This window comes from Neolamprologus brichardi, chromosome 10 (genome assembly GCF_056152115.1).
Source record: "Neolamprologus brichardi isolate AB-2024 chromosome 10, ASM5615211v1, whole genome shotgun sequence".
Taxonomy (NCBI): domain Eukaryota; kingdom Metazoa; phylum Chordata; class Actinopteri; order Cichliformes; family Cichlidae; genus Neolamprologus; species Neolamprologus brichardi.
The window spans coordinates 5,710,409-5,723,872 of NC_142113.1; the positions used below are offsets into that span (position 1 = coordinate 5,710,409).

General features: G+C 39.3%; 1 protein-coding gene across 1 annotated transcript in view; it reads right to left on the reverse strand.

Annotated features, from left to right (window-relative positions):
- esama (endothelial cell adhesion molecule a) overlaps nt 1–13,464 on the reverse strand; it is a 60,445-nt gene that overhangs the window by 7,593 nt on the left and 39,388 nt on the right. The window contains exons 2-3 of the mRNA XM_006800509.2: nt 2,823–2,974; nt 17–209 (exon numbers count right to left, since the gene is read on the reverse strand). Of these exons, the coding sequence (XP_006800572.1) occupies nt 17–209; nt 2,823–2,974 (345 nt within the window). The remainder of the gene's footprint in view (nt 1–16; nt 210–2,822; nt 2,975–13,464) is intronic.

Genomic DNA, 13,464 nt, shown 5'->3' on the forward strand with positions numbered 1-13,464 from the left:
GGTGAATTTCTCTTACCTTTCACATCCAGGGTAACCGTTTCAGTAATACCATCATTAACATTCTGAACGATGTAGCTTCCCGAATCGGACTCCCGGGTGTTGTTGATGTAGAACGACACATCTGATGATGGCATCTGATATAGGAATCCGACACGGCCCTTAAACTGTCCGTCAAACACCTTCACCGTGTTGTCGGTGTAGGAGATGATCTGGACAGAAGGACAGAAAGCAAGCGTCACATGAAACAAAAAGGAGATTAAAAAAAGTTTTTTTTGTGGTCTTTTAGTACATAAAAGAAAGCACAAGAAGAAGTAGTTGTGCATAACAGATATCACCGATCTGTGTCACTGACATCCAGGTCAGGGATGTAATGGACTTTGTATTTATCCAAAACATTTCCAGAGATTTATTTGCTAAATGTCCAAGTGCAAGACTTCAAAGAAAAGAAAGTTTCACTAACACTGGTAAAATCAGCAGAGCTTACAGAGAGAAAAGTTCAGGACATCTTCAACAACTCACCTTAGTATCACTGACATTGGACAGAAGTGAGCTTCACTGACTCATCAACCTTTACTGGACTCTACACAAAGTTTTACAGCCTCCTCCAAAGCAACTACACATGACACATATCGGCAGCTGAGGTAAACAGTGCACGGCGGACTCACAGGCCATACTTTAAAAAGGTACGTTCTCAGTTTAAACATTGGACATGTTTTCTATGTTCAATTGTGAATAAAATAAAATCTAACCTTCACATTTCCACCTATAAGGCCAAATTAAACAGTAATATTAATGTTCTTGAACCTGATCTATAAATTCTCAGCTCTCATTCTCTGCAATTTAATTAACACAAATTATGCAGGTCTGTAGTATTAGATAAATACTACATTCTGACGAATATGGCTCTTGTACAATAAAAAACAAAACACAACAAAAGAAGCCTGATATAAAACCTAGTTCCAGCATATGTATCTCTGCAGTGGAAGGGGCTGAAATACAGTATAAATAGAACGGTTCAAGGCAGATGCATCATTTACAGTAAAAGGTAAAGATGTTCTTAGATTAAAATCTTTTTTCTTTGAGTAATCTAGTCATCTGATGGTCTGGAGCTTGATCACTTGCTGTAACTGATGGAACTGAATTCTGCTTTATACCAGAGAATCCTGCCATCAGCTTGTATTCTGAAGTTCAATTACATTTGAGTTATGCACCAGGAAAGTGACCCAGAACATAGCAGCAAAAGAAAAAATGAAGGTTTTGGAGTGATCAAAATAGTCTACGACCGGACTTAAATCTGATTGAGATGCTTTGGCAAGACCTTAAACCACAGGTGTCGAATTCCAGGCCTCGAGGGCCGGTATCCTGCAGGTTTTAGATGTGTCCTTGATCCAACACAGCTGATTTAAATGGCTAAATGACCTCCTCAACATGTCTTGAAGTTCTCCAGAAGCCTGGCAATGAACTAATCATTTCATTCAGGTGTGTTGACCCACGGTGATATCTAAAACCTGCAGGACACCGGCCCTCGAGGCCTGGAGTTCGACACCCCTGCCTTAAACAGACCGTTTATTTCCAAAAGCCCTCCAATGTGAAAGAAGAGTGGGCCAAAATCACTCCACAGTGATCTAAAAGCATCATCGCCTGTTACCTTAAAGGTAAGAACGGTGAGGAGCAAAAACTGTCTGTTTAAGAGAGAAGATGAACTGAGTGGCTGCACCAAGAACTCATGCATTGGTATTTATGATTACTTTCAACTACAAATGATGCCAAGCAACTCTAATAGCATTCAAAAACAAACCATATTACTATTATTATATCATGCATAGGAAACATATATTAGCAGTTTGGAAAAATATCACTTTGTCAAATTTTAGTTACTTACATAATTAGTACGATATCACCCCATTAGAGCACTTTGCTCTCAGACTGCAGGCTTACTTGTTGTTCCTAGAATATCTAAAAGTAGAATGGGAGGAAGAGCCTTCAGTTTTCAGGCCCCTCTTCTGTGGAACCAGGTTTGGATTGGGGAGACAGACACTATCTCTACTTTTAAGATTAGGGTTCAGAGTTTCCTTCTTGCTAAAGTAGTATAGTTAGGGCGTGATCAGGTGACCCTGAGTTATGCTGAGGCTGCTGGAGGATTCCCATGATGCACTGAGTATTTCTTCTTCAGTCACCTTTCTCGCTCACTATGTGTTTATATACATATTATTTCTAGTTAATAATCTCTGTCTCTCTTCCACAGCATGTCTTTATCCTGTCTTCCTTCTCTCACCCCAACCGGTCGCAGCAGATGGCCCCGCCCCTCCCTGAGCCTGGTTCTGCCGGAGGTTTCTTCCTGTTAAAAGGGAGTTTTTCCTTCCCACTGTTGCCAAAGTGCTTGCTCATAGGAGGTCATATGATTGTTGGGTTTTTCTCTGTATTATTGTAGGATCTACCTTGCACTATAAAGTGACTGTATAAATAAAATACAATAGAATTGAACAATTTGTCAGAGGGGAATTGCTCACTTTATCTTGTCTAAACACATACGACTCTGAATAGATTGCAGTTAAGTTTTGTTCTTTTATCAGTGAAAATGTTTTTACATTTAATGAATGTGTCTTCCTGTAAAGAGTAAAGTAAGGTGAGACACTATGGGAAATAATAAAAAAACCCTGTATCCTTTCCCTTCCTGAGTTCTCTTTCTTCCCCTAAATCTATTTGATTGTGATCCTCCTTTTGGATCATCTATCTGCACAGCACAGTAGTATTAGAAACCTTTAAGTCTTTTCTTGTCTTGGCCTAATATATATTAGACCTAAGTGTAATTGTTTCCTTACCATCTTCATCTGGCTGGTGTTAGGCATCAAAAAGTTCCAGGCGATACTCTTGGAATTTGGGTTGCCGCCAGTGTACCGGGCCTGCAGCTCCACATACTGACCCTCGATCACTTCTCCATTTTTCAGGGGTATTAAAAAGTTGGCCCATATGCCTGGATGAAGGAAGAAAGGGAAAAACACACTGTAAAAATCAGTTTTTTATTTAATCAATAATTGTAATCGCTATATTAATTTCTATTGTTAATCTCTGTCTCTAAGACAGTGTTTTTGTCTGCCCCCCTCACAGCCAACCAGACGTGGTAGAAGAAGAAGCCGTCCCTCCCAGAGCAGAGGCTTCTTCCTATTAAAAGAGGTTTTTTTCTTCCCACTGTCACCAAGTGCTTGCTCCAGTTGCTAGAATGTTCTATGTAATACTGCAGGGTTTATCCTACAGTATAAACTGCCTTAATGTTGTGATTCAATTGAATTGAATTCTGACTCTGAATCATTACCTGCACAGTTGAAGGTGCAGCAGGAAACATGTTTGGATTGTTCTTTGTTTCTCATGCCTGTTTCATGTTTGATGTCATATTTTTTATAAAAAAAAAAAGGTTATAAGCAGAATGATATTATAAGATTAATGAGGATCTGCTTAGCTTCTTTTTAATAATTGCCATTGAAGAAAAAAGTTTGCTTCAAGGACATTATTATAAAACCGTATTCATGATTTTATATGCATGCGGCTCTTCTTACACAGTTTATAATGTTACATTATGTCAAGAGATGTATTCTAAAGACACTTCTTCAGCTAAGAATCTAAATGGTAAATGGCCTGCATTTGTATAGCGCTTTTCTAGTCCCTAAGGACCCCAAAGCGCTTCACACTACATTCAGTCATTCACCCATTCACACACACATTCACACACTGGCGATGGCAAGCTACATTGTAGCCACAGCTGCCCTGGGGCGCACTGACAGAGGCGAGGCTGCCGGACACTAAAGGTAGAAACACACAGACGCTGCAGCTTTTACTTGCAAGGGCGATCACAGAACGCTCACACCAGAGCGGGGGCCCTGTGATGTGCGCCCTGTTACCAATCTGGTCTTTATTTATCTACAAAAGTAATACAATAGTGAATAGACAGGAATGTTGGTGCGTATGTAGAAGGGAGTGAAGATAAGAGTGGTTCAGGTGTATGTGTGTGTGTTGTGGGATACAGAAGGACTCAGCCCCTCTTCTTGATAGTGAGCGCAGATAAAAGTGTCCAGCTCTCCTCTTCCTGGCAGGAGTGAAATAATAGCTTGTTCAGCTATTATCGCTGTGAGAAAGAATTTATAAAACAGAAAGTCTTGCAGTGGACAACAGTCTAAGTCATCAAAAGGTCAACATGCATTTTCTATCATATGCAAACTTATATCATTAAAAGCTTATACTGACTACTAAATACACTTTTCCATTGACACATTACCACAGATGTTATCACAGATGAACTTGTGCATTATCTGGATTTAACGCAATAGTGATAATGAAATCAAGCTGAATAGAGAGAGCACTATCACAGTGAAATGTAATGTTTATTTAAGACCACAGAGAGGCAGCAGAGAGCCAAAACACATCTGCAGCACACACAACCAAATCAGAAAAAAACAAGGTTTTCGCTTACATATTTATATGTGACACTTTTGTTATTAGTTAAAGTGTTCATTTAAGTAGTTGATAAATATGACAAATAAATGACAGAGGCTATAAACCTCAGTCACCGACTGTGCATAATTTGTGTTTACTGTAATCAAAGGTTTTCTCAGGGGAATGTCAGTCTCTCCTACAAAATGAGGGTGGTTTGAATCATGGAATTAGTCAACAGAAACCACATATGTCACCTTTTTTTTCTCAGGGACCCATAACAGAGAAATGCAGAAAGTATGTGAACCTAATATGGTAAATGGTAAATGGACTGGATCTTATATAGCGCTTTTCTACTCTTCTGAGCACTCAAAGCGCTTTATACAACTTGTGTATTCACTCATTCACATTGTTCTAAGTAACATTCATACACATTCATACTCTGATGGATGCACTGGAGAGCAATTTGGGGTTAATATCTTGCCCAAGGATATTTGACATGCAGACTAGGGGAAGCCAGGAATCGAACCACCAACCTTACGATCAGTAGATGACTTGCTCTACCGCCTGAGCTACAACCAACCCCAATATATATAAATAAATATATAAATTAACACACACACACACACACAGGAGCATGACTTTTTGACAGTGGTCAAAAAGTATCAAATGGACAAGCATCTCAGTGCTTGTCCATCTGATACTGTTGACCACAGTATTTTACTACAGCGATTTAAACACACTTGAATCAAGAGTACTAAGTGGACTTTTCCCATATTAGCTGCTCTTCATTGGCTATCAGGCCGCTCTCCTGTGGAACTAGCTCCCAGTTTAGATTACGGGCATATGTGCGCTCTAATTTTGAAATACACTTAAAACCTTCCTTTTTGATAAAGCGTTTAGTTAGGACTGTATCAGGTGAGTCTGAACCTTCCCTTATTTATGCTGCAAAGGTTAGGCTGCTGAGGGCGCTTTACGTTTCTTCTTCACACATCTCTTTCCACTCTCTGTGTGTTTATACACCACTATTGTATTTAATAACTGGGAACTCTCTTCTCTTCTCTTTCCCCTTGCCCATGACTTATCTCAATGGATGGCTGTCCCTCCATGAGCCTGGTTGTATCCGAGGTCTTTCCTGTTAAAAAGGAGATTTTCCTTCCCACTGTCACCAAGTGCTTGCTCACAGGGCACAGAGGGATTGTAGGGGCTTTACCTTATAATATAAATTGCCATGAGGCTGTTGTGAATTGGAACATGGCTGCCAAGTCTAAAGTGCACTGTATGTTTGTGTGTATTCATCAGAACCATGGCATGTTCAATTCAATTCAGTTTTATTTATATAGCAACAAATCACATCAACAGTTGCCTCGAGGTGGTTTATGTTGAAATTTGAAAGGCGTAGGCACATTATAAAAATTGACAGGACTCTTTGTCAGCACAACTTTAATATGGAAAACCACTTACATGAACAAACATTCTTCATACCCCATATTATAGTTTCAAATAGACATTTGAAACAAGCTGTTTATACACGAATACAAGTCATGCATTATGGATTCGCTTTCTTCACTGCACAGCAGTACCTTCCTGCTAATTAGTACCATTATTTAGATGCCACAGTTGTTACCGCAACAAAACTATTTACATGTAAAGGAAGTGATGTAATCAAGTCCAATCAACAAGGCTTCCCAAGACAACTATTACCTGAAACAACTCACTATTTCTGTGGTGGCTAAATATTCAAAGCAGAGGGGTGCAGGTCAAGGCACGTGACTTGTAGTTATTAAAGTAAAGTTAAAACAATTGAAATAGTTTGACATCAGAAAAAATATTGATTGTAGGTTTTTTATACGGCATTGTGCAATGATGTACTGAATATCTGGGCTTTTTTAAGGTTAATTAACTGCATTATGGCTACTCTGGAGCAACAGAAACACAAAACTAACAAACAGATAATATTAAAAAACAGCACTATGATGTTGTGGATGTCAAATGTTTAATTAGAACTACTGTTAATCAATAACTGCCATTATTGCAACTGCACAATCAAATGAATTCTCAGAAAATTCATTGGAATTTTAAATTGTTTCTCAAAAAATTATTTGAGAACTGAAACACAGACTTTATATGCAACTAGACTGCTGATGATAAAAACAAAATAAAGTCAACCAGGTTTGTTTCTGTAGTGTACACAGAGTTGCTTATTTCATTACAGTATTTAGCTTTTCTATTTTCAACAGACAGTCTCTGGCACTGAGCAAGGAGCGCCCCCCTGTGGCCAAAAGCTATAGAAATTCACACAGTTGAAACACATTATAACCTGAATTATTCTAATTTATAGCATTTAAAGCTCAATTTAAAGCATCACAGATTTGGCAAAATATCTTGTTGGATTTGAACTTGTTGGACTAATGAACATCTCTTGTGCTTCATTGCTTCTCCAGCTCTAAATTATACAGGTGGAACGTGAATGGCAACAATGCACCATGTAAAGAGATCTCTATAGAGAGGAGGTGTAGGTATCAGTTTCTCAGTCACTGTGGAGATGGAGTAGATAAGTGACAGTGATGAGAGAATGTGTGGGCTATGCTCCTTTGGGAACATTGCTTCTAACAAAGAATCACACTAGTGAAGCCATAAGATAGACTAAATAAGGGAAGATGTGGAAGGTTAGCGTAAGAATAAATGCTGCTAAAAACAGTGAAAGGAGAAAACAAGGAGAAGCAGAGATCCATTGTGTCAATGGCTCTTTAGGCCCTAAGATTTGGTGCAGCAGTGAGATAGGCCTGTTGTTTTTGGAGGTGCTGACTGATGGATGGTTGGATCAGTGGACATGTAGAGATGACAGAAAGAGGCTTAAATATAAATGCAATGAGTCACTGTGGAGTGGCTCTCTGATGATTGCTATAAGCTTAAAGGGAGCCCAATGAGAGGCTGCTGCATGTCTCACAGAATGGATGAAGGGAAGGAAGAGAAACGGAGACTCTCTGGGATGAAGAAGATTTTACTAAAGCTAAAACAGCAACAAGAGATCTTGAAATGTTTATATTTAGAATAGATGTAAAACTAGATCAGAGAATAGTGTGCCCATGCAGAAATTGTTCTATTTGACACAAATTAGAAACTCCAGCAATGGATAAGTTCACTTTTTAAGCCAAAAAAGTGAACTTTCCAAGGCCAGGAAAACACCTAGCTGGAATCCTTTCAAATCTTTGCGGTAAGACTCTGGAATACAAGACTTCCCAACAGGGATAACCCAGACACAAACATTTCAGTGGGGGAAAACAGGCCAAATTTTCAGCTCCTCATTAGTGTGGATGAGCTGCGCTTCATGATTTAGTCTGATCACATGGGCATTTTTTTCCCCATCAAAATCTTGCCAAGTGCTGCTTTAAGAAGATTTTGTGACAGAAATCCTTCCTGATTCCAATGAGAGCATACTACACTGGAAAAAAAGATGAAACATGTATAGAAAAAAAACTTGGCAGAAAAAATAGAGAAATGAACAAAACCACAGAGATTTACTCTTCCAGTGGTCAGTGAGGCATAATCTTTCCCTCTGTGGCAGGTCTGAAATCTATTCTGCTCGCTTCATGACAATTACTTTTAAATATTCCTTGGTGACTGATGGCAGGGCAGATGGGAGCGAGTTCGCTGAAGGGCGTAATGAGGACTGGATAGGTGTCGCTGGATATAATAGGGCTATTTCACTAAGTCTGATATAACAAGGTGTTTTATGGTTCGCTGGAGAAGCTTTTATTCATCTCTCTCTTTCAAAGTAACAGTTTCTTCACTATATATGGAGATACCACTTTGGAAGCTGGATATGGAGTTGACAGACATAATTACAGGGTAGATTTGAAATGGGAAAAAAGTGGGAGTTACACTGTTGTCCCCCAGTGTAATAAGTGCTATAGTTCTGCAGTACTTGCAAAGCTGGTGATAACAACACTGACAGGGTAAAAACTATCAAGAATAGTGAACTGTACAAAATGTCCTTCTAACCATTCTTGATACCACTACAGAAACCTAATTTCAGAATAACAAGAAGAAGACAAAACTAGAACGTCTTGGTTGTTAGAGTTGCTAGTTAGGGGAGAGACTCTTCTCTAAGAAGAACATGGGAGAAGTTCTGCAAACAATGAGACTTCTAGAAAAATGTCCCTTGGACAGATGAAATGAAAGTGAAGCTACTGGGTGCCAGTTTAGCTCAGCGGGTGAGCAGGTAACCACATGGCCAGAAAGCAGGGACCCGGGTTTGACTGGTGACCAGTGTAGGTCAATTTACTTGAAAAAATTAGTTACTGATTACTTCCCCCAAAAAGTAATCGTGTTACTTTATTGATTACTTATTTAAAAAAGTAATTAATTACTTAGTTACTTTTTAAAAACACGATTTACAACCTGAATAGTTAATAAAGAAATAGATGGATGGGTGGCTGTAGCTCAGGAGGTAGAGCAGGTCACCTACTGATCGGAAGGTCGGTGGTTTGATCCCTGGCTCCTCCAGTCTGCATGTCAAGTATCCTTGGGCAAGATACTAACCCCAAGTTGCTCTCCGATGCATCCATCGGAGTATGAATGTGTATGAATGTCGTTAGAAAGCACTAAGTGTAGATAAAGTGCTTGTGCGAATGGGTGTGATTGGGTGAATGAGGCATGTTGTATAGAGCGCTTTGAGTACTCTGTGAGAGTAGAAAAGCGCTATATAAGAATCAGTCCATTTACCATCTTTCAGCCCAATTCTACTTTTTCTGCATAATCATCATACAAAATGTAATCAAATGGAAAAGTCTCTTTTTAAAACTTGTTTTATTAGTTTTAATCTTTTAACTTTATGCATCAAGCAAAAATTTAATTATATGCAACATTCTCTGACTGGAAGAAATTTGTTTAACATTTAAACCTATTTTCTGCACATTCCAGCACATAAAATAAAATATTTTTTTGTGTTTACACTCAGTCTTTCAAATAAATGCAAGTGAAACACAGCAAAAAATAAATAAATAAATAAATAAAAGACTCAGTGGTCCTGTTGCTCTATTTTCACCTGTATAGCAGGCGGATGTTTGCCCTGGTGCAGGTGAGCTGCAGCGGTCAGTGGAAGAAGTTTCTCTGTGAATTTCCCATTCTGTGGTAGCGCACTCGGTGCTTGCTCGGAAGTTTAGTTTTTTTTTTGCTGTAAAGCGAAGTTTTCCTCCCACGCAGGGAACAGCGGACGCTAATGTTTTTTGTCACTTTTTACGGAATCAAACTCAAAGTAAGGTCAGTACTTCCACGCTTTAAACGCTGCACGCTCATACTCTCTCCTGCACTCGTTATATTATCCATTGTTGATCTGCACACAGCTGTTTTCACGAACGTCGCACTCGCTTACATCATTGTCATGAGACCTTTTTTGCAATAGTAATCCCTTACTTTACTCGTTATTTGAAAAAAGTAATCAGATTACAGTAACGAGTTACTGCCCATCTCTGCTGGTGACCCTTTGCTTGAGTGAACCATGAACTCTGTATACCAAAGTGTTCTACAATCCAAACTGGGAGCTGAGCGGCCTCCCATTCTACTTTTGAAAACTCAAAAGCAGAACAGGAGTCACTAATTTAGATTACAATGTAATCTCAGAGCCAGAGTTGTTGCTTTGATGAAAATACTGTGCTATGTTTAAGTTCCTGTGTGTGCTAATTGTCTAATTACAGGAAACCCTTCGGACTGATCCCTGTTTACTTCAGCAGACCTCAGTGTAGATAAAGCGGAAACCATGCTTTGATGAGGATGACCTTAACTAACGTATTTCATGCTGAAAAGATGGGTGGAGCAGGTCATTTGCTTCCTGTCAGCATCTTATCAGCTGCTTTGGTTAAAATGTTAAAGCAAGTGAGCTACAGAATAAAAAGATATGGTGTCAAGCATAAGTGATGTCTCTGTTGCAATATTACCATCAAATACATCTCTTAATGTCTAACTTGGAGAAATAGCTAATTTAAGAGATTTGAGAATAAGAAGAAAGAGCATATGATCTTGGATGAAGATGACAGTGTGGCAATGATGTCTCCATGGAGCACCACTGCCACTGAACCCTGTCTCTGGAGGATGGGTGGAGATGCAATGACGTGCTCTTTCTCATGGAGATAAACCTCCCCTGATAAGGCTTGGACCACTTTCTGCAGATCTCAGGCTGGATTGGTTCCTGTATCTATAAAGTAGGAGGAAAACTCTTAAAGATCAACAGAACCAGATGGTCTGGGTCCTGATGACCAAAGGTCATCCTGTGAAAATCCTTCATGTTTGCCTTGCCTGATGAAATGAATAAAACCAAAACACACAAAAAAAAAAAAACCCAGTGCACAAAAACCTGTAGAATTGCTGCATTCATGTTTGAGAAAGTCCCCAAGTTCATCTTAGTAGCTGTTGTTTAACAGATGTCTAAATACTGGCCTGCAGGTTGTTTTGGATACCTGCATCAGAAAATGTCCTGATGCTTCGACCATAAGTTGTTGCTGTTCACACTTGACACATAACAATACCACTAACATCTACTACAAGACTTTTTCCTACCTTATGTCACTTTCCAAAACTTTCCAAGTGAAGTTATGGGAATGTTTAAATCAAAGGGGTGATGATGGTATTAAATGACCAATACTGACAAGTCCAGAGAGTCCAGGACCAGAATTCATACATAAGGCGCACTGTCGATTTTTGAGAAAATTAAAGGATTTTAAGTGCACTTTATAGTGCAAAAAATACAGTAACATAAATATATGCGTTCAAATAATGCTGCAAACAGGTTTTTAGTTACATAGATCAGCGGTCCGCAACCTTTTTTGCGCCACGGACCGGTTTATGCCCAACAACATTTTCACGGACCGGCGAAAACCGAGTTAACGATAAAAACGATAACAAAATAACGCTGAAAACCGATAAAAACCCCGAAAACCATACATTTCACACCTGAGCCTCAACTCTCGCGGCCTGTTACCAAACGACTCACGGACCAGTACTGGTCCGAGGCCCGGGGGTTGGGGACCGCTGACATAGATCATAAAATAGTGCTTAAACAATCTTGGACATCTTATTTTATTACACTAATTCTTACATATCATGCAATAACAGCTATAAGACATGACGGAAGTGCTTTCTCTTCTTCTTCTACATATCCTCACCTTTAATTCAGATAATTTGGCTTATCCAGTGTATTAATATTTGATAGTTGCAGATTTTTTTGGTCCTTTAAGAAAAGAAAATCAAAAAAGCAGAACTGGGCAGTGTGCACTGTACCTGGCCATGAAGAAATGCTATAGAAGACAGCAATAACTCACTAATTCACTAGGCTTGCAACAAACAAGTAGACAACTATTGTATCAGTATTCCCAGTGCTTTTAAACTTGAAATAATGCTTTGACATCCTACCACGGTAATTACAGATACTGACTGAACAGTTTTAGCTCTGAAGATGTGGTACAGTATGCTCAGCAAGACAGAAAGATGTGTTTTTTTCCACCGTCCAGAAATATAGTCTGGCTAGTTCCACTGAGATCCACAGTCTGTGCAACATTAACAGCACATTTACGGACAAAAAGAACAAAAGCACCATGAATAATTGATAAGAGATGAGATGAGAAGAAAGACAGAAACAGTGGAACTGTCCAAGCATCTTATTTAATCTTTTAACATAAATTAAGAGGAAATTTAAGGAAGAAACTGAAAACTAACTTCAAGCTGAGAGTTTTTTTTAATCAAGGTGAAGATGTCCAATTTTTAACACACGCACACACACAAGCACACGCACATTCAGATTCTTGTGGGGACATCTGATTGACATAGTACTTTCCGCTCACTCTAGCCATCAAAAATGAATGCCTAACCCTAAACCAAAACCATAACCTAATTGTACTCCTGACACTAAAACCACATTATGAGTCACAAAAATGCCTTCAAACTTGCAGGAATCAGGATTTTGGGCCCTATAACGGCTATAAAGCTGTTGGTCCCCACAAGTACAGTAAACTTCCAATTTTTGGTCCCCACAAAGACATCTAAACAGGCACACACACACACACACACACACACACACACACACACACACACACACACACACACACACACACACACAGAACTTCTCATTCACACAACGGGCTCAGGGCCAAAGTCTGGGGCAGAGCTCATCTTCTGATAACTGCGAGACTGCCATTCCTCACAGGATAATTAAAGGAGAAACACAATGTTAGGACTGCTGCAGAGAGGAATGCGTCGTCTCCTTCTTTCAACCGCCAAACTACCAAACTGCCACTCAAAAGCTGGATGCCCTGTCAGTGACAGAAGAAAGCAGGACAAAGGCAGCTGCTTAATTGGTAGAACAGAGATAGCGAAAGGCCGGGAGGGTTTATGTTTATGCCTTCAACCTACCAAAAATACATATCCATTATCCCGGTCTCTTCCAGTCTGCTAAAGAGCTACAAACACATCTGGGGATGCAAAGTGAATGCTTATTCAGCCTGTGGGCTGACTGCTAATTACAAAGAGACACAGCTGATATGTTCTTCCGCCGTCCTTGCACATTGTCCTTGAGAGCCGAACCAATTAACATCTGGAAGAAGTGAGTGCTCCTTGTAACTTGGCAGCAGCGTAGATGGTAGACATGCTTGTCATGTTTGGGTACGGATAACATTTTCATCAGCAGCAACTTTTAGCCAATCAGATGTGCCCTTACATGTTTCCCTTCTGATATGATTTTGTTTCATAAACAATCCTTCTGGTGGCTAATGGAAAATGAATCAGAAGCTGGTTGTAACAAGTCATATCTCTCCTAATGGCAGTATGTCAGTCTGCCAAAAGAATTCCCTAATACAAGCGTAATACTGTCATATTTATGCAAAATGTAAAGAATTTAAATTCAAATGTCAATCAAAATCATCTATAAATTTAAATTCACCATTGTCTCTAATTAGGCCAATAGTAAAAAAGCAGAGTCAGCTAAATGTGTATGAAGGGTCTCAGCTGTACTGTGTATGTATGCCAGCACACTTACCCTGATGTCAA